This window comes from Plenodomus lingam, assembly GCF_022343315.1.
Source record: "Plenodomus lingam strain CAN1 chromosome Unknown contig_13, whole genome shotgun sequence".
Classification (NCBI taxonomy): Eukaryota; Fungi; Ascomycota; class Dothideomycetes; order Pleosporales; family Leptosphaeriaceae; genus Plenodomus; species Plenodomus lingam.
Window position 1 is genome coordinate 1,019,478 of NW_027093931.1, and position 21,557 is coordinate 1,041,034.

The 21,557-nt window shown below is 37.9% G+C and overlaps 3 protein-coding genes across 3 annotated transcripts; 2 read left to right on the plus strand and 1 right to left on the minus strand.

The window, feature by feature from the left end:
- Positions 1 to 11,261: 11,261 nt before the first annotated feature.
- On the plus strand, positions 11,262 to 11,855 carry IAQ61_001939 (uncharacterized protein; the record flags this gene model as incomplete). The annotated part of the gene is made up of 1 exon (XM_003833750.1): positions 11,262 to 11,855. The coding sequence occupies one exon, from the start codon at positions 11,262 to 11,264 to the stop codon at positions 11,853 to 11,855; it is 594 nt and encodes a 197-aa protein (XP_003833798.1).
- A 72-nt stretch (positions 11,856 to 11,927) lies between these two features.
- IAQ61_001940 (uncharacterized protein) lies at positions 11,928 to 12,185 on the minus strand (the record flags this gene model as incomplete). The annotated part of the gene is made up of 2 exons (XM_003833751.2): positions 11,928 to 11,992; positions 12,038 to 12,185. The coding sequence occupies 2 exons, from the start codon at positions 12,183 to 12,185 to the stop codon at positions 11,928 to 11,930; spliced, it is 213 nt and encodes a 70-aa protein (XP_003833799.2).
- Positions 12,186 to 18,393: 6,208 nt separating this feature from the next.
- Positions 18,394 to 21,427, plus strand: IAQ61_001941 (uncharacterized protein; the record flags this gene model as incomplete). The annotated part of the gene is made up of 2 exons (XM_066095331.1): positions 18,394 to 18,556; positions 19,034 to 21,427. The coding sequence occupies exons 1-2, from the start codon at positions 18,446 to 18,448 to the stop codon at positions 21,425 to 21,427; spliced, it is 2,505 nt and encodes an 834-aa protein (XP_065954815.1). The 5' UTR covers positions 18,394 to 18,445.
- Positions 21,428 to 21,557: the final 130 nt, after the last annotated feature.

Consider the following 21,557-nt stretch of genomic DNA (forward strand, 5'->3'; position numbering starts at 1 on the left):
TAGGAGCTCCACCTTCTAATTAACCTAAGAAGGAGTCTTTATACCTATGTGGTAGATCTTACCTATAGAAACCTCCTAAATGCAAAAACATTATTAAAGCTTAGACTAATACAGTTAACAAGCTTACTACTACTTAATAATTAGAGATTAAGAAAAAGATTAATAGGAATCCAAAATTCAAAGAGTTAAGAAAAGCTCTAATTAAGTCCTATCCTATTAATTAAGATTATAGTAGTAAGGCAAGCACAATTACCTATCTAGGTAGTATCTAGGTGGCACTAATTAACCCTATATTAATAGCAGAGAAAATAAATAGGATCTATTTAACTATAGACTTTAAAGCTTACGCTCTATTAAAGAGCACTATCTTTAATAATAGGGGTGCAGTACACCTAGTTAATAATATAAGCTACCTAGAAGAAAGCTTATTTAGATTAGTTAAATATAAGATAGTTAAAGCAGGAACTTAAGCTTTTCTAATCTTAGGTAGAGGGACTAGAGTAATCCCTAATACTCTTAATAGACTAAGAGGTCTAAAAATAGAGGATTTAGTGCTTACTAACGTGGTGTTAGTAGAAGGTTTTTATGTGAATATTATATTAGAAGCTTAATTACTTAAAGCAGGAGTTTAGTTCCTTAGGCTAGATGCTACCTTGCAGTTTAGATTATTAGAAAAGAGCGTTGTATTAGCCAAGTTACTGCGTAAGTTTAACTTAACTTTCCTAGAATACAAGCCCTCTACTCCTTATCTAATAATCTAAAGCATAGTGCCTAAATAACCCTAGCAATCCTGGACGACTCACCTAAGATACGACAGTAAGGAGCTTTAGCACTAATAATTAGGCTATTTAGGACCTAAGGCGCTTAAAGCTCTAGTTAAGTTAGCTATAAACGTTAGGATTAAAGGAACTCCTAGGAGCAAATGCGAGCACTGCGCTATTACACATGCCTAACAGGTTATATTAAGACGACCAAGGGAAAGATTACTACGTCTATACTACTAGGTATTATAGGATCTATTTAACATGCTAATAGGTATAGCTTATAAGCAATAGATCTTGGTATTAAAATGTAACTACTTAGGAAAGCTTTATACCTATCTACTACAAGCCAAAAACCTTAATAAGATTATGCGGGTGTTTAAAGATTTTAAGAGCTTAATACTTAACTAATATAAGCTTAGTATAGTTAAGATTATGCAAGATAACAACATTGCAACGCTCCCTTAGCGTGGCAAATCTTGCTTTTAGATCTAGGTAGCTAATAATAGTATTAAAATTAAGAGCTTACCTATATATACCTATAAACCTAATAGAGGAGCAGAAAGAGCAGGGCAGGAGATTATAACAAAATTAATTAAAATAAGGATTAGTGCTAACCTACTAACAAAGCTCTAGCCTAAAATTATTAAAGCAGCGACTTAGCTCTATAATATAAGCCTGTCCTATGCTTATAATATAATATTACCTAACAAAGTGCTAGATTGTTAGTTTACTAGATACTTTAGGTGGTGATAACTAGAGTAGATAAGGGAGGCAACTACTAATCTCCGCCCTAATTAGAGTGGAATATACGCCTATGGCTGTTAAGCTTACCCCCTTAATAGAGATCAAGCAGCTAGGCGTTACAAGAGGGTTTTTAAGGTGAACCCTTAGGGTTATATTAGATATCTAGTAGGATACAGAGCATCTAATATATATAGGATATAGATCCCCTTGCTTAATTAGATTATTATAACGCGGAATATTACCTTTAATAAGGATCTTTTCTACAAAGAGAAAGATATAGAGCAGCTTTAATAGTTAGAGGCTTAAAAGATAGTTAATATTATTAGCAAAGATAAGATCTATAATATAGGAGAAGCATATAAAGAGCTTAATATCTTTAATTAGCTTTATATTGCGGTAGAGTAATATAAGGAGTCTAGTAAGCAAGGAGGACTAAACCTAGCGCAGGAGCTAGGGGGTAGGGTAGAGCTAGAGGAGGTAGATAATTAGGCTAGCTAGCCTAGTAATTCACAACCCCCTAAGTAGACACCTCTAGCGTAGGTACTAAGCATAGCTAGCTTGGCACAAAGGATCTATATAAAGTCCCCTAAGCTAATAGGGCTCTAAACTCCTAAACTAACACTAGAACTAAACTTTAGTACAGGAGACAAAGGATCTATATAGGTTATAGATTAGGGTCTTACTACCTAAGATAGTAGTAATCTAACTCACTTTAACGCCACAATAGGTAGCTCCTAGGAAAGACCTAGAGGGGAGAGTACTATTAGTGGGTCACTCTATAAGAGCACAGAGATAGGTAAGGGTACCCTATCTAGCTCTTATAGGGGTGGTGAGTAGAGCTCCTACCTACCCGCTTTAGGACTAGATTCTATATCTCCTGCAGATCCCTTACAAGTAGCACCTAGAGCTCCTAGAAGAAGCAGAAAACTATAAGTTAAAGGACTGCCACTAACGCGTGTTAGTAAGCAAGCTTAGGGATAGGACCCTAATAAACCACTAGGAGGCTCTATAAGTACAGGGATATATATAGTAATAGATCTATTAGATATAGATCTAATTAGAAATCCCTTGTATAATCTTTTAGTATATCCTAAACTAAATACTATAATCTACGCTGTGATCGCAGCAGCAATAAGGAGTAAATCTCCTAAAAACCCTAAAAGGAATACGCACTAGGACGCTCTATAAAAAGAGCTAAAATAATAGAAGGATCTCTATAACTACTAAATAGGACAGCAATTTAGAGACGTAGTATATAAAGAAATTAATACTCTACTAAAAGCTAGTACCTAGGAGGAGATTAATAGGCTAACTAAAGGAGAGCGTCTACTCCTACTTAAATAGGTGTTTATATACAAGCTTAATTAGGATAGTTACCTAATTAAGTGTAAAGCAAGGATAGTAGTAAGAGGAGATCTATAGCTTACTAACTTAATTCATTTAACCTACGCAGCTACCCTAGCAGCTTGAACCTTTAGGACTGCAATAGCTATTAGAGCTAAGTTTAACCTTAAGATATATTAATATAATATTGTTAGAGCTTTCCTTAACGCCTTAAGGGATTAACACCCTATAGTTATCTGCAAGCTACCTAAAGGATATTAAATACCTAGGAAGTGCGTTAAGCTTAAACGAGCTCTATATAGATTAAAAGACTTACTATTATTATAGTATAATAAGCTCTTAACTACACTCTAAGAAAATAAGCTTATTACTTCTAAAGAGAAGCTATGCCTATTCTTTAACAGAGATTGTAGTATCTTGTTAATATTCTATGTGGACAATATCCTATCGCTCTATCACTAAAACTACGCAAGCCAAGCTTACAAAGTCATCTAAGCTCTAAAGCAAAGATATACTATAGAAGAGAAGGGACCTGTAAGCTAGTTTCTAGGGGTAAGAGTAATCTAGGATAGAAAGAGACAGACAATAACGCTTGTTTATAATAAATACATTAACAAGATTGCAAAGAAATTTAATCTAGTAGAGATAGGAAAATTCCCTACTATACTACTATTAAGTAAAGACATTAAAAAGAGCACTAGAGAAGCTACCAAAAAGGAGATCAAGGACTATTAGGAGCGCGTTGGATTAATCCTGTACACCTTAATTATAGTGCGCCCTAATATTACCTATGTAGCCTCCTAGCTCTCCTAATACCTTACTAACCTATCTAAATAATACTTTAATGCGGTTAATTAAGTAATTATCTATCTATACTAAACTTAATACTAATTAATCTAATATAGGAATAGGGATCCTAATAAGCTTATAATATATAGTAATGCGTTATTTACTAATAATATTAAAACTTAGCAATTATTACATAGATACCTAATCACGCTCTTTAGAGGACCTATTATTTAGAAGGCAGCTTAATAATTAACTGTTACTACTTTAACTACTAAGGTAGAGCTCCTTGCGCTTAAGCAAGTAAGCAAAGAAGTAATAGCGTTAAAACGCTTTTTAACTAAAATACACCTTACTTTAGATACTACCTAGATAATTAATTGTAATAATTAATAAACTATTAGGTTAGTAGTAGGCAACAATAAAAGGATTACTACTAAGCTGCGCTATGTAGATATTTAAAACATGTGGCTTAGGTAAGAGTATACAAAGGGATCTTTCTATATTACCTACCTACCTACTAGTAATATGCTAGCTAATAGGCTTACTAAAAACCTAATAGTATAATAATTTATAAGGTTTAGGGAGCACCTAAAGTTATATAATAGTAGAGTATATATTATATAATATTAATTAAAGTAAGGTAGTATATAAGATCTATTAATATATAATACAAGAATAACTAACTATAGCTTACCTCTCTATTATTAACTAGGTAGCTTCCCTAAGGAGCTCTATCACGCGCGCAAAGCGTGCCTTAGAGTCTATAGGGAGCTGCCTAGGTTACCCTATCCTAGGATCTATAGGGGGAACCTTAGAGGAGCTAGAGTCCTTATCTTCTAATAAGGAGCTCTAGGCGCCCTTAGCTATAGAAGCAGCCTTGCGCGCAAGCTTAGCGGTAGCAGCAGCGGCTTTTACTAGCTCCTACTGCTTAGCCTTACTCTCCTTAAGGAGCACTAAGACCCTCCTCTTCTTATCCTTAAGAAGGTCTTAGCTCTTACCTACCTACTTCCTCGCTAGGAAGGATAGTATAGAGCGTTAGGCAAGCTTAGGGCTATTAGTTTATTAGTATAAGATCTTACTAAGTATTATAAAGGAAAAATTCTTATATAGATTATATATATTAGGACACAGCTATACCTAGAGGAGCACTACTAGTACTAAGTCCCCCTACTAGAAGAGTTATAGCACTCGCTATTAGACTTATTAAAGAGCGCTAAGCGTAGATAATTTAGATAAGTTTTAGCATAACAAATACTAGGCTCTCTATAGTAGGAGGATCTTAGGGTCTCCTTAGGAGCTAGAGAGGGAGCAGGAGCAGGAGTAGGGGCCTTAGGAGGGGTCTAGGGAGGAGCGGGAGCTAGAGTTAGAGTTAGAGCTAGAGTGGTAGGAGCTAGAGCGGGAGCACCCTTCCTTAGCTTCACAATCTTAGCTATAGTAGTAGTAGCCACGCGCTTAGCTACTACACACTCTACTACAGCCTTACGCTTAGTAGTAGTACGCTCTTCTTTAGTAGCAGTAGCTTTAGTAACTATAGCTTTAGCTACGTAGGAGGTAATAAGGGTAGCGTAGGTAGAGCAAGCGTAAGTAGTAGGTTTTAACTTTAACTAAGATACAGGTTAGTAGGGATATAGGTATAGTTTAGATCTTTAGGGTTATATAATCTTATAACTTAAGCTATAGTAAAAGATTATAGTTAGGTAGATAGAGTTATAGAGCTCTATCTAGATAATATCTACGCGCGTAAGCGCAGGCTAAATAAGGAAGGCGCGCTAGTTAGTATCTAAAGGGTAAGCTAATTTAACCCTTTAGATATACAACGCTCTAATTAGCTATACCACCTACTAACTATAAGCGCAACCATAACAATAAAAGATCTACCTACACCTAGGGGGTGTGTTATAGGAGGGATATTAACTAGATCACGGAGCATCTTAATCCTAATTAATCCTAATTAATCCTAGTTAATACCCCTATATAACCCACTATCTAATTAACTGCTAGCTTACTGCTAAGTGCCTAACAAAAAAGCAGGAGCTCTAGTAAGGAAGGTTTACTAATTATTTACCTTCTAGTAAGGGTAGCTAAAGCTCTATATATATAAGTCCGATCGTAGTAGATACAATCTAATGATCTATCTCCCAAATCATTCCTAACCTTAGTAATCCAAATTTCCATAATAGAGCTTTAAGATAATCCTGTACTATAAGCTATCCTTTAACATTAGGAACGTTATATACCTTAGCTTGTGTATATAGGATTATCTACTCCTTCTACTAGTAATTAGTATCTTAGCTACTTATCTTTACCTTAGCAAGATAAGCTTTGTACTATAATCTCGCTAGTGTTATAGCGCTTAAATTAGTTAGCGCTAGGTTATTGCAGAGCACTTAGATAAGTGCTTAGAGGGTTACTCTTCCTTAATTAACAAGCTCTATATAGGCTAGGGTAAGGATCCCTTAATCTACTATATTATTAACCTATATAAAAAGGTTCTAGATTACTAATAACTTTAATACCTAATCTAATAAGCAGGCTTAGTACTAAGCTATTTAGAGTTTATACTGCTTGCTTGTTGTGTTAGATAGCGCAATATCTGTTAGTATATTAGGCTTAATAGGTTTATTCTTAAAGTAGTTTTTAGTATCCTAAGCCTTAGGGTCTACCTCTACCTAGATCCCTTTAGTTAGGGCATAGTATCTAAATTAAATATACTAGGTAGGCTAGTTAGTTAATCTAGTAAGTAGGATATCCCCCTTTAGGATTTAGTTACTTATAGTAGAAGAGTAATAAGTAAGCTTTTACTTAAGAAATAGTATAAAGAAAGAGTAAAGCTTGCTAGCTTAGTGTCTAAGTTAAATAATACGCTTAAATAGATAGGACGATCTTTAATAAGGTAAAGCGCGAACTAGGCTTATAACTATAGAAATTTAGATTACTAAGGTTAGGAATAATTTAGGAGATAGATTATTAGATTATATCTACTACAATCATACTTATATATATAGAGCTTTAGCTACCCTTACTAGAAGGTAAATAATTAGTAAACCTTCCTTACTAGAGCTCCTGCTTTTTGTTAGGCACTTAGCAGTAAGCTAGTAGTTAATTAGATAGTAGGTTATACAGGGGTATTAATTAGGGTTAATTGGATCAAGATGCTCCGTGATCTGGTTAATATCCCTCCTGCAACACTATCTATTATTATATCCTATTTAGAACTATCCTAGAATCCTTAAGGTTCCTAGGACACTACCCCTAGGAAACCTCTTTATTCTATATCTATCTCTCTATTAGAACCTAGTTTAGACTCTATATTAGCTAAGATAGTGCCTAGACTAGCTTTCTTAGCTAGCTTCTAGATAACTAGTGTAGTAGGTTTCGTAGTAGGTATAGGAGCAGGTATAGAAGCTAGAACTAATTTAGACGCCTTCTTATTAAGCGCCTTTATCTTAGCCTATACTATAAAGGTTACCTCCTAATTTAGTGCTATTTCCTCCTTAAGTTTATTAATAGCCCTTATTAAGCCCTTAACTACTAAGACTATCTTATAAATACTATTCTAAAGCTAATATAAATTAGATATAGTAGTATAATATATAGCTATAAGGATCTTAATAGCTTCTATACCCTTAGTCTAAGTATTAGTAATAGTAACGTACTTAGCTAGGTTTTAGGTAGCTTCTTAAATAGTAGCCTTAAACTGCTTAACATCCTTCTAATAAGCAACTATAGCTTCCTTATCCTTATCCCCTTTAGTAAGGTTTGCTACTAGGCTATAATACTTATCTAGAGCACCCCTAAGGGTAGAGTACTCTTAGCTAATAAAAGAATAAATCTACTAGGATTAGTAAAGAAACCCTATTAGACTTAGATACTTACTAGATTATAATGCTTATTCTAGGAGATATAGTACTAGCACTTCTTAGAATTCTTTAACTTAAAATTAAAATTATTAAACTTGCCCCTAGCTAGAGCCTTAACTGCCCTTATATAGAGAGCGCGATAAGTAATAGGGAGGACTCCTAGTAGTACTAGTACTAGTATAGCTAAAGTTTCTAATTTAGATTAGTAACTACTTAATTATATAGATTATATACTTATAAGATTTTAGATAGATTAGGTTAAATAATTAAAAAATTAGGGATATAGGAAGAAGAAAGTTAGTAAGTAGAGGGCTAGTTATAGGCAGGCTAAGGATAGGGGTCTGTGCCCTAGAAACAAGAAGTAAAGGTAAAGGCAGAGGTAAAGGTAGATTTATTTTGCAAGATCTTTTCTTTAATAAGGGATCTAAACCTAATCCTAAGGATAAGGACTATCCTTTCTCTATAGGAGGGGGTAGTATAATAATAAGGTAGAATTACCTACCTATTATTCTATACTAAGTTAGGCCTAATAATAGCCTAACTTACTAATATATATAGAGAATAGCTTACCTATAGTTAGGATAGGCATGTTCTTCTTGTCCTTTTGTATAAGACCTATAGGTGTAGGAATCTTATCCTTTTCTATATAGACGCGCACTTCTATATACCTTAAGTTATATAGGATACCTTTTAGATATCCTACCTACCTAAGTTATTACAACCCCTACCCTTATTTATTAGTCCTAATCTAGAGCTCTATAGGATACCTAGTTATAAGATTTTAACCTATTATAATACTAAGCTTTCTTTATAGGATTACTAAGTAGGTAGACAAGCTACACCCTAGGGGTATACTAGCTTAAGAAGGTGTTTAATTGCAAGATAAACGCTAAAGCTTATGCTTTATACTAGCTTTTTATCCTTAATAGCTATAGATCTTATATAATAATAGAGTTTATTAAGTACTATAATAAATATAAGATCCTACTTATAATATATCGCTCTTATAGCACTTACACCCTTTAGCTACTTAATATTATAGTATTTACTCCCTTTATAGCTTTATATAAAGCTTAACTATCTAGTTTTCTAGATAGCTTTTAAGGGCTTACAAGTATTACTAAAAGGGATTTCTACTAGTTATTTAATATTACATAGAGCAATACCTTTAAAGAAAAGCTAATATTACTAGCTTTTAAAGTATTAAGTATCTTACTACTTAACCTTAATAGTATCCTTTTAAGGTTTAAAGCACCTATAAATACTAATAACTAGCCTTTTTTAAGTAATAGTATAACCTTAATATTAAATATAAGTAATTAAAAAAAATAAAGAAGTTACTATATAATACTATAATTAATATCTATAATAAATAGTTAAAGAAGCTTAGCTAGATAATCTATACTATATTTGTAACAAGGCTAGGCTAAAATAGCTAGCGCTTACTAGATGCCTAGGCTAGACTTGAACAAGGTTCATGGGTTGGCGCTAGGGTCTAGCACTATTATCTTAGGCTAAGCTTAGCTAAGATATATATATTATACTATGCGAGGATTACTTAGCTTAAGTATTCTCATGCGTACCTTTTAGACTATAGCTAAGTGGTACAGGTAGGGGAGATAACGTAGTATTTATTTCACAGGTAGGGCGCCTACCTTGTTACATAATACTTAAGCTAACCTAAAGGTTAAGGGTTTGAATCCACGTGCGGCGTGAATTTGTCTCTAGCTTAAATTATGCTTAGGGGACTAGGCTAGACTAGATCTGCTAGGGTTAGTGCTAGGGCCTATTTAGGACTAGGCTAGACTAGATTTCTAGGGTTAGTACTAGGGCTTGCTAAGCCTAATTAGGGTAGAGCAGATATATATTGCCCTTAGCTAAAAGAGCTTGTAGCTTACTTGTCTTAGGGACTAAGACATTTAAGGAGGGAGGTAGTGTAACAAGGCTAGGCTAAAATAGCTAGCGCTTACTAGATGCCTAGGCTAGACTTAAACAAGGTTTATAGGTTAGCGCTAGGGTCTAGCACTATTATCTTAGGCTAAGCTTAGCTAAGATATATATATTATACTATGCGAGGATTACTTAGCTTAAGTATTCTCGTGCGTACCTTTTAGACCATGGCCAAGTGGTACAGGCAGGGGAGATGACGTAGTATTCATTTCACAGGCAGGGCGCCTACCTTGTTACAATATTAATATAAAATACTTAACTTAACTATAAAAATAAATACCTAAAGGGTACCCTAGCTAATAAAAAGAAGCGTAGGAAGTATAGTAAATCTCTAATATTATTTTTTAATAATAATTATAGTAGTAGTACCTAATTTATTTTACTATTAAAGGTAGAGTAAGTATTTAAGCTTTAGAAGTAAAAGAACTTTAAAGAATAGGAGCTATAATACTAAAAAAGTAAGATAATTAAGCTTTATAAGTAATAGAAGCTTGCTAAAGCTTAACTTATTAAAAAGTATTAATTAAATTAAGTAATTACTAAAAAAAAGTAGGAGAAGAAAGCTACTTAAAAAGCTACTATATGTTATGGACTGGCCTTAAGGGAGAATGCAATAAGCGTTGATAATAGTATTTAGTATCTTAAAAAAGAGGTAAGCCCTCCGCGCCTTTTTATAGGTGTGCAGTGTGTTCGCTTAGTAGTGGTGTTAGACTCGGTCCGTCTTGTGTTAGACCTAGGCTTGGGCATAAGCCTAAGCCCTTCACACTATATATAATAAGTAGAAAACTACTAAATAACTAGAAAAGTACCTCTAAAATAATAGTAAAATATCCTAAATAGATAAGAGGTAAATCCTTAAGCCTTCTACTTTTATACTAGCTAAGATAGTTAATAAGGAGCTAGTAAAAGAGAATATAGTAGTAGAGGCAATATTATAGCGTAGGCGCCTAATTAGACCCCCTAAAAAGCTACTTATATAATCTAAAATATTTAATCTACTTTAATAAATCTAATAATTATAACTCTAAAAAATCTTGTAATAATAGCTATTATAGGTGGCGTAATATCCTTATTTAGTGGGTGGTGGATTTTGGTGTTAGTGGGCGCTCGGTGGTGGATCACGTTGCTCAGCTCTTGGCAACTAGTTACGTCTTTGTCACCTTGCGGCGGGAACGATCAAACGCTCACTTTGCTCCTACAAGTAGTTTCAGCCAACCTCAAAAGCAAGCCATACCGAAAGGCTCGTGGCCAAGTGCATGGGGCGCCGGGCGCTGACTAATCCAATTGTGCAGTGTCAAGTTCGAAAAGGGCCCGCGACGACCCCATTACTTCCTACTAACGCGCATCTCGAACACATAATTACGCTGCAAAATTCGCTTTCGCTGCCCTTCTTAAGAAATAGTAAGCTCGATACCGCGTGATTTGCTCAAAAGCTAACGGTTCTAGTATATGGCTAGAATTCGTTTTTGCCGTTCTCCTCATCTCCTGCTCGAAGATGACCGTACGATTACGGACGCCATTTCGGTCTCTTTCGGCAGATAATTTTATCTCTAGAGGTTCAGCCGGACATGTTTTCGCCATCAGCCGGGATGTCGTCTTCAAGTGTCCCACTCTTTTCGATAATCCTGTACCGGCTCAAGCAGAAGAAATGAAAGAGAGCATTAATAAGCTGGAAAACGAAAAGACGATATACCAGATCCTGATGGAAAATCCGCATCCTAATATCCTTTGTGGTCTACTTTGCGTTCCGGAGGGCATTTTTCTACATCGGCAAGAAACGACTCTTGAGACTCGTATTGAGTGATCCCCAATGTCAGCCATTAGTCCAAGCACACAATGGCGATGGATCCAGCAAATTTCCAGTGGCCTAGCCTGGATTGAGGACCTTGGTTATGCCCACGGGGATCTTCGGCCGGCAAACATATTTCTTGGCACCAAGGAAGAAGTCAGACTGGGGGATTTCGATTCAACAGTGAAGAGGGGCGAACAGCTTGTGGTAGTGAGCGAGCCGTTTTGCAAGATGAACGAAGACTACGAGCCTCCCTTGGCTGGCCCAGTCACTGAGCAATTCTCCCTGGCATCTTGCATTTACACGATCCGATTTGGCCACAAACCCTTCTATAGTCTTGAAGCACCTATCAGGGTCCGACGACTCATAATGAATCAATTTCCTTCGACCAAAGCAGACGTTATCATCGGCGACTTGACACAGAAATGTTGGGACGGCGGTTACCATTCAGTTAAGGCGGTGGAACTCGAGGTTATTTCTCTACTTGAGAAGCACATAGGCGTAAAGAGACATTTAGGAAACGACAAGCTAGTTTTGGATGACATGAAAGCACAGTGTACCGCCTTTCTAGAAAAGGAGGCTAGAGCAAGCACATTACAGGTTTTGTATACCTAAACTAGACCCATCGTCCGATATCAAGCAGCTTCGTTTCCATGATTCAGATTACCCCATTCGACCACATCCTAATTAGACCCGCAGTCTGGGTACTGGACCGGCTGGTGTCAGTTTCTCTTGCTCACTTCTCCGGACGGCTACAGCTCATCAGTACTTTAACCGAGTAACCGCAGAATACTTACCTTCAAGGAATCCCTTGTATTTGGACGATAGATTTAACGGCTCCTCGACCTCTAAGTCATTCAAAATCTCGAAGATTTCAGATGGCCATACTACTGGAAGGCCTTGTTCGATATGCTCTTCCACGTAGTCAAAGGCACTGTTTGACATGGAACTAGCTGTCCATGTGCTTGGAGGGAACGCTGCCGCCCAAGTGATTACTCCGTCTGGCCTTAAGCCACAGATACGCTCGCATCTCTCCCGAGTCAATCTTTTCCGTGCTCTAGTGGCGCTCGAATCAATAAGTGAATGTCGAGGGCCCCCAAAAAATGTTATTTCTGTATCACCCATAGTGCTTACCTTATACCAAGGTGGTGACTGCCCACCACCATTGGCGACTCCCCTATCCCGGGTTGACTGGGAGACACCCATTTTGGGACTAGTGGGGATGTCTATATCTAGCCACCTTAGCTTCTTCCTCTATAGATTTCTTTAATTAATACTTTTATCACATCAGGTTATAAGCCTAGCTTATCCGCCAGCATACTTAGCTTTATTTACTAGTACCTGCTTGTATTAATCTCTCTTTATTAGCTTCTACTACTTTAGCTATATATATTACTAATATTTACTATTATTATAGCTTCCTATTCTAACCTGTTTAACGCGTCCCTACTACTATTACTAGCTCTACCTATAGCTTTATTAGAGGTACTACTATCTCTATATCTACTATTACTAGAGATAGATCCTCTCCTAGGACTATTAGCACTACCTCTAATACCTATTATATCCACTAAACCTGCATTTAACTTCTATCTAGACCCTTCCTTATTACCTAAACTAGGTTCTTAAGGCGAGAACTATCTAGAATAGTAGTTAGCCTAGACTATAGTATTTAGATATGTAGGTATTTAGCCTATCCTTGCTAGAAAGAAGCTAAGACTAATGCTTCTTTCTAATGCTAAGGATTAGGACAAGCAGGACAACAAGGCTTTAGTTATGCTACTATTATTAGTTTATAATAACCTAATAATAAGCGTGGCAAGCTATAACACCTCTCTAGAAGCCTAGAAGTATCTTGCTAACTGCTTTAATAGGGACACAGGTAATACGTTAATCTTGCTCTTTTAGTTGCTTATAAACCTCTACTATTATAATAGAGATAACCTTAGACTATACCTTAATAAATTCTACTAACGCTAGATATGTATAGCTAAATGTTGCATAATATCTACATAGCCTATTATAGTAGTAATACGTGATATATTTAACTTAGATTAGGTTAAGGGCTTATTCTTTCTTGCTACTCTACCTAAGATAATAGATAATATTATTAATAACTTATCTACTAGGAACGTAACCACGTTTAAAGATATTAAACCTAAGATCCTAGATATTTCTAAGAAGCACTTATTAGATATTACTAACTCCTTAGCTACTTATATAGCTAGATAAATAGCGTCTAGATAGCTAAACACTAATAGACTACTATTATCTAGTACCTCTACACTAGAATATACCTAGTATTAGAAGCATAACCTATTATTTATTAGTTACATCTATCCTAATTATAAGCATCTTAAGAAGCATAAAGAGAACTAAGCAAAGGGAAAAGCTAGCACTACACTATAGTTATAGTTATTCTTATTATTAGGCTCTTAGAAGAAGTAGAAAGTAAACAACACTGCTGCAATTAACCTAGATAAAGACTCTAATAGCTTAACTACTATTATTAGTTACTCTGCTTACTATTATATTAACTTAACAACACTACTACTATTATTATTATTATTATACCTAGTGCTTAACTTAAATAGCAAATATACTAGATTAGTAAGTGTATTTGCAGCAATCTATTAACCTACTGCTATTAACCTACCTGTGTGGCTTTTTAATACTAGTGCCTCTAGGCACATGTCTAGCTGCGCTAATAACTTCCTATCCTTAACACTAAAGATAGGCACTATTACTATAGCTAGCGGTATTAAGCTCCCTATATAAGGAATTAGCACAGTTTAACTTCGCCTGTAGCTCCCTAATAGCTTAACTAATATTATAGTACTAACTAACACACTCTATAGCGCTAAACTCTATAGCACCTGCTTATTCTTATAGATATTTATTAGATACAAGGGGTTTAAGCTGTTCGCTAAAAGGGACAACCTGTACCTTGTTAGATATAGTTAATACACACTATAGGCAAGATATATACAAGGCCTTATATAGCTCTAGACTAAATAACCACTATTACTATTACTATCTACCTATATGCTTATAAGCTTGTCCTCTCCTAATTAAATATTAATAGCCTTAGCCCTAATAATAACAACAATAGAGGTGACAGTAATAGCAACAAAGGCGAAGGAGACACACACACACAGAGGCAAAGGCTTTAGGATATACTAGAATTTTTACAAAGCTATAGGATATCTATTAGTGCTAAACCTATTATGCATCTATACTAATAGATATCTAGTGCTAGATAAACCTAAGGATTTTGCATATACTATATATTAATAATTAAAGTTAGTGCACTATATACTAATATAGGGGACACCACGCTATACCTAGCTACTTAAGCTTATTTATTCTAACCTCTTAGGAAAGATACCTACTTAAAGTATTAGTAGCTTATAGTATTATATCTCCTTTGTTAACAACTACACTTAATATTTATAGATTTAGTTTCTTAAGCTTAAGGCTAACGCACCCTAAGCTATTAAGGATTTTATTACCTACGCAAACACCTAATTTTATAATAAGATAAGTAATAATATCCTATAATATTCTATTATTAAAACCTTCTACTCTAATAATAGTGGAGAGTATATTAGTTATAACCTTTAGAAATTTTTTAAAGCTAAAGGAATTAACCACAAGCTATTACTACCTTACTACTATAAGCTAAATAGCGTTCTAGAGCGATTTAACCACACCTTATTCTAGATCACTTAATATATAATACTATCTAATAATCTACTTTTCTTATAGGCTAAAGTAATAATATTAGTAAATTTTCTTAAGAATATTGCACTATATTCTTTAGACCTATTATAATGTACCCTACACAAATAGCTCTTTAGGAAGAAGCTATCTATTTAGCACCTCTAACTATTTAGTATCTAAGGCTATATCTATATTCCTATAGAGGCCTAGAAGCTAGGTACTAAACTCCTACACCGCTCTAAAGAAGGTATCTTTATTAGCTATAGTTATAGTACTAGGACAAGCTATCTCTATATACTATAACAAGCTATTATTATTAAATCCTAGGATATTACCTTTATCCTATAGGTTCCCTAAATATTTTAAACTATTTAAGACTAGGGAATTAAGTATAGTCTATAATATTTAGATATAGAGCTTTAATATTTATAATAGTAGCCTAGGGAATTAGTTATAACGCTCCCTCTTATTAAAGTTCTTAATAACACTAAGCTAGGGGATATAAGTAACCTCCTATCTGCACCTTAAACACCTACGCTTAAGTCTAGAGCGACGAACCTGCTATACAACCTCTTAAGTAGCCCTAACTATCTCTTTATATAGGCACTACCTAGGATAGGACTAGACTCCTCCTCTCTAGATACTTAAAATTTATAAATATCCACTCTAGCCTAGAAGAAACCACGCACAAAAGAGACACCTATATTAACGCCTATAGCTATAACTTGTATTAGAAGATAGATAAGAAAGCTAGAGTAATACTAGGGATCCTATGCTATAATATAACTATTTACCTTTACTATAACTTATAAAGAGGATACACTAGTATATGTCTCTTTATTTTTAATAACTTTCTCTACTACTATAATATTATTAGACACTCCTAGGATATTTGCAGAAGTAATAGATAATAATTATGCTACCCTATAGTAGCTAGCTATTAACAAAGAAATTGCTAATTATACAGAAAATAGTATATAGGAAGTTGTACCCTATTACAAGATACCTCTAGGTGTAAAGCTTATAGGTACTTAATAGGTCTTTAATACTAAGCAAGATAAATCTAGTAATATTGTTAAGAGAAAAGCAAGACTTGTAGCACAAGGATTTTTATAGTAACTAGGTTTTAACTATAATAATATATACTTACTAGTGGTTAGATATAATAGTCTGCAAATCCTCCTAGTCCTTGCCGCTCTGCATAGATAGTGTGCCGTGGTGAGGGGTGTATGGGAGAAAAACAAGGCTTAGCCTAAAAGGTTGGGCGGATTGAATGGTATAAAGGCATGAAGGATCAGAAGATAGGAGAACGGGAACTCTGGGGGACTTCACTTCAACCTTACAATATCATCTTTTCACTCATGTTCCCGCATTGAACCATATCCTCCACCATAGCACCACTACTATTGAACCTTGCCCCTCCCACTTCTCCTCGTTTGAATAGGTTACTCTCCCTGACGGTTCAATAGTAGACGCGATAAGTAGACTTTAACGCTGTATACCTAAATAGATATCTTAAGCACAGGATCTATTGTTAACTGCTGCTAGGACTGCTATCTAATAGCGCACTATTCCTACTTAAGACTCTTTATAGTCTTAAGCAGTCTAGACGTGAATAGTATGCTGTCCTGTCTAAATAGTTAAAGTCCTAGTATTTCTCCTAGGCTAACTTTAATCCTTATATCTTTATCTTAAGTAATCTTGTCCTTAGGATCTATATAGATAACGTTCTTATAGTTAGTACTTAAGAATAGATTAACTTAATACTCTATTTTATAAAGGCTTATTTCTACTTTTAAGACCTAGGACAACCACGTATAATACTAGGGCTTAAGATTAACTATTTTAATAATTATATAGAACTTTACTAACGCACCTATATTGTAGCTATCCTTTAACGCTATAGTATAACTAACTGTAATAGTTAACACACGCCTATTAACCCTAGCTTATTCCTACCTTGCACACCTATAGATATACTAGTTAATATAGACTAATAGAAGAAGTTCTAATCTATTATTAGCTCCCTTAACTTTATAGTAGTTGTAAGCAGACTAGATATAGTATATATAATTGGTCTGCTTAGTTCCTATAATACTAATCTATTAGAAGGATATCTTAAGCTAGTATTCTAAGTGCTCTAGTATATCTACGCGATATTAGATTACTAACTAATAATTAGGACATAGCCTACTAGACAACCTACTTAGATTATAATATATTTAGACGCTTTATATATATTAGACCTAGATAACTTAAAATTATTTTCTAGGTATATTCTTAAGGTTAATAGTTTAGTTATCTTTTAGTTATCTAAGTAACAAAGCTATATTACTTAAAGTATATACAAAGTAGAATATATAGCTACCTTATACGTAGTATTATATCTAGTCTAGGCTTAACGCGCTATTATAGAATTCCTGCTAGTTATACTATTATACTACCTACTTATTAATAATAAACTAGCTATTACACTTATTTAAGACTAGAAGTTAAACCTATAGTTAAAGCATATCCACGTTTATTACTACTTTATAAGGGAATAATTTCTAGATAGCAACTTTAATATTAAGCATATCTAATCTAGTAATAACCTTATAGACTTATATATAAAAGCACTCCTATAGCCTATATTAGAAAAGCTTAACACTAGGATATTAAATATTATAGGCAAAGTGTAATGTTTTTTATTTACTTAGGAGACTAGGGGGTATAGTTTTTCTCTTGTTTTCTTTGTATATTTATAGTTACTATAGATTTAGGGGACTGTTATTTCTGTATTACCTATAGTGCTTACCTTATACCAAGGTGGTGACTGCCCACCACCATTGGCGACTCCCCTATCCCGGGTTGACTGGGAGACACCTATTTTGGGACTAGTGGGGATGTCTATATCTAGCCACCTTGGCTTCTTCCTCCATAGATTTCTTCAATCAATACTTTCATCACATCAAAAAACAATTTTATATTCCTCGCAAATACCACACGACGCTTCAGCTGAGCACCAGTGATAATGTCATTCCGAACGGACTGTGCCTGGGATATAAGCGTTTGACCCTCTTCACAAGACTCTGCCCACCGATTTTTTAGAGACCCGATCTCCACAAGCTATAAACACGTCTAGGATTATGCTCCCGCGACTTAACTTCATTAAGCCTAGCAGCATGCATTGCCGTTGACAGTAGAACATCCGCACTAGGGGAATGCCGTTGTTGCTTCTTCAGCCACGCTTGACAGTACTAGGGAGCGCAGGTCGAGGGAGCAGGAAGGTATGGCGTATAGGATAATGGGTGTAGGAAAAGATATATAAAGTCTAAAATCAAACCGAGTTCTTTGTCTTCCATCTTAAACCACTCCTCTATCTGCACATCCTGCAAAGTTTAGCTGCCTGTCATAATCTCAGAGTCAGAGAAGTTGAAAATTACTACAGCCACCTACCTTCGGGCAATGCAGCCACTCCGGTCGACCAAACTGCGGTCCAAATGAGCGGCTTGCAATTGGGGACACAAACCGATGATGATTCCGAAGTCGAGGCTAGCGGCGCTCCAGGCGAGAGTACAACGCCGTGTCGCAACCGTCGAGGTGTAAGGCGGGTAGGGCGATTAAGGTGAACGACTCCTGAAGGGACTGCAGCATTTTTCCGCGAGTTCAGTGACTCTTGAAACGATTACCGTAGTCTACTTAACTGTCATTAGTTAGGGGATACTTGTGATTTTCCGTTCATTCCTTACGTGATAGATGAATTCATCAGCACTCCTTTTGTATCGGCTTTCAACTGGGGTATATAGCAACTTGATCTGTCAGCTTTAGTTGTGGATTTGGCCACAGGTCGTGTGAGAATCGTGTCCGTCATGTTCGACACGATCGCGCTTGCCGAAATTAGAACACTCCACTTGGGCTGCACGCACAGGGTGTGATGGCCCGCGATGACGTCGGAGCAACTGCGCGACACCTGGACCGAGCTCTAAGCGCTGCCAAGCTAAAGAGAACCAAAACAAACAAAATGCGTCTCGTCTCCCGCAACCTTCGCGTCCACCCATTATGAGCAGCATCTAGCCCAAGACAATTAGCTGCCATTTGTCCCCCGTTATTTGCTATCGCTCCGAAACGCGCCGCTGCTGTCAACGAAACCACTTAGACGTCCCACCATTATCGCTATGGCCGAACAGTCACCCGATTACAAGAGGCTGTTTCTCGAAGAACAACGCAGGCGCGAAGCGGCGGAGCAGGCGCAGAAGGAAGAGCAACGCAGGCGCGAAGCTGTGGAACAGGCGCAGGATAGGGCCGAAGAGAAAACGCGCAAGACCACTCTTCTAGAGTTCCTTGATGCCTGCCACAATCATCTCCACTCTGGTCTCACCATCCAGGATGCGACCTTGTCGACGCGGGGCGACCCTGCGAATGCGACCAACAAGCTTCGACCCGAAAATCTCGTTCTGTGGGAGGACTTCCCAGCACAGCAGGCAGCGGTCTGGGACGTGCTTATGGCATCTGACTTCGCCTCGGAGCGACACTTCACATCGCTGCACACGTTGGAAGAATCTGGGGAGGCGATCCTGCGCAAGATGATGAGTTCTGAACTAGATCTCCATCTCTTTCAGCGTTCTACCGTAGACGAGCCCGTCACATCTATTATTGAACGATTATACGCTCAACGAACACTACGAGGCACATTTAGACTTAAAGGCTCAGTACAGTTTGAGAACCATGCGAACACCCTTAGCCCGGAAACAGAGCTAGAGGAGGGTATCGGATCCATGACTGTCTCTGGGGCTCCGCGACGACGGTCACCACGCCTTCAGGCCCGGACCCAGGACAACTTGCACGACCGCCCAGTGTCGACCGCCGCACCTCGCGCCCGCACAGCACGATCGTCCCGGCCTCGAGCCGATCAGTTTTGCGTCTACAACACCAGCATCCAGAACAGAGAGACTCGCATCCCAGCCTACATTACCGAATACAAGCCTCCGCATAAGCTGACGCTCGGGTGCATCTATGAGGGTTTGGAGGATATGGAACTGGGCGAGGTGGTCCGGTATCGCGAAACAGATACCTCGCGCGACCGCTTTCGACGACTAATAGCTGCCGTCATCACACAAGCATTCTCTTATATGGTTAAGCTTGGGGTGGAGTATGGTTGCGTGTGCACCGGCGAAGCATTCATCTTCCTACGGGTTCCCGACGACCCTATGACGGTGTATTACTTCTTGTCTGTTCCCAAAGGGGACGTCGGCGGAGCGACGGGGTGGGCGCCCGATTCGGACGGACCGAATCGCCTGCATCTAACAGCGGTTGGGCAGATGCTGGCTTTCACCCTGCAGGCGTTAAAAACCCCCCGTCGCAGTCACCAGTGGCGTGTCGAAGCCGCCTCTCGGCTCAACAGCTGGGAGGTTGTGTATGAAGACCTACTACAGGCTATCCCTGAAGAGGACGCACCGTCATCAGAGTACCGTCCGCCTCGGCACGACGGGCTTCTTCGCATGTCACCCGTCCAGCTCCGGCGAAGGCATACGCCCGTCAACTCCCCAAGCTGCGCGCGGCCACAGGACCAGCACGCAGCCAGCGACCAAGACTCCGATTATAATACTCCGAGCCGACGGCGACCTCCACCCCAGCGCGTCTCTCGCGCACATGCAAGCAGCAGCAGCAGCTCCACGCCCAGCCAGAGTTCCCGTGGAGGACGGGGTGGACGGTATTGCACGCAAAACTGCCTACTGGGGTTAGTGAACGGGGGTCCGCTTGACATGTCTTGTCCTAATGTTCGAGATCATGGGCAAAATTATCATCAGATCGACCGACCGACCTTGCTCACTTGTATACGCCAGCAGCTCTCAAGCGACTTAGATACCGACTGCAAGCCTGTGAGTCTGCCCGGCGCTTGCGGCGTATTATTCCGAGTCCGGCTGAAATCGCACGGATACACAGTAGCAGCCAAGGCCACACCCATTGACTTTGTTCCTCGTCTTCAACATGAGGCTGCCGTGTACGACCTCCTCCGTCCGATCCAGGGCATCCATGTGCCAGTTCATCTGGGCAATATAGACCTCGCAACCCCCTATTACTACGAGGGGATTTGTGAGCTTGTCCACCTGATGTTTCTTAGTTTTGGAGGGAAACGGATCTCCCAATGCCTGACCATCGGGAACAGGCCACTTATTACTAAACAGGTCGACTACTCAGCCCGAGCAATCCACAATCTTGGAGTCTTGCACAAGGACCTCGAACCTCGCAACATACTATGGAACGAGGAGACTGGTGGAGTCATGGTGATCGATTTCGAGCGGGCAGAGGTCGTCAAGCCGCGCACCGTACTCAGTGTCATCTCGTCGAATCGGAAGAGGAAGAGAGCTGCAGCAAGCATGGCGAAGCAGGGGGTGGACGATGTATTTGTGCGGGAAAGACGGCGAGCCGCTATTGAATTGAGGGGGTTGACATCGTTCGCATTCTCTCACCCGGGCTTGTAATTATTCAAAGCTAGCCAGTGACGGGTAACGGGAAACGGTGGACATAATTCGCAGCTACATGTTTTGAAGTCATACATGATTGGTGTTCGAAGTGCTAACATTACACAAAACAATGTAACGACTCTGAATA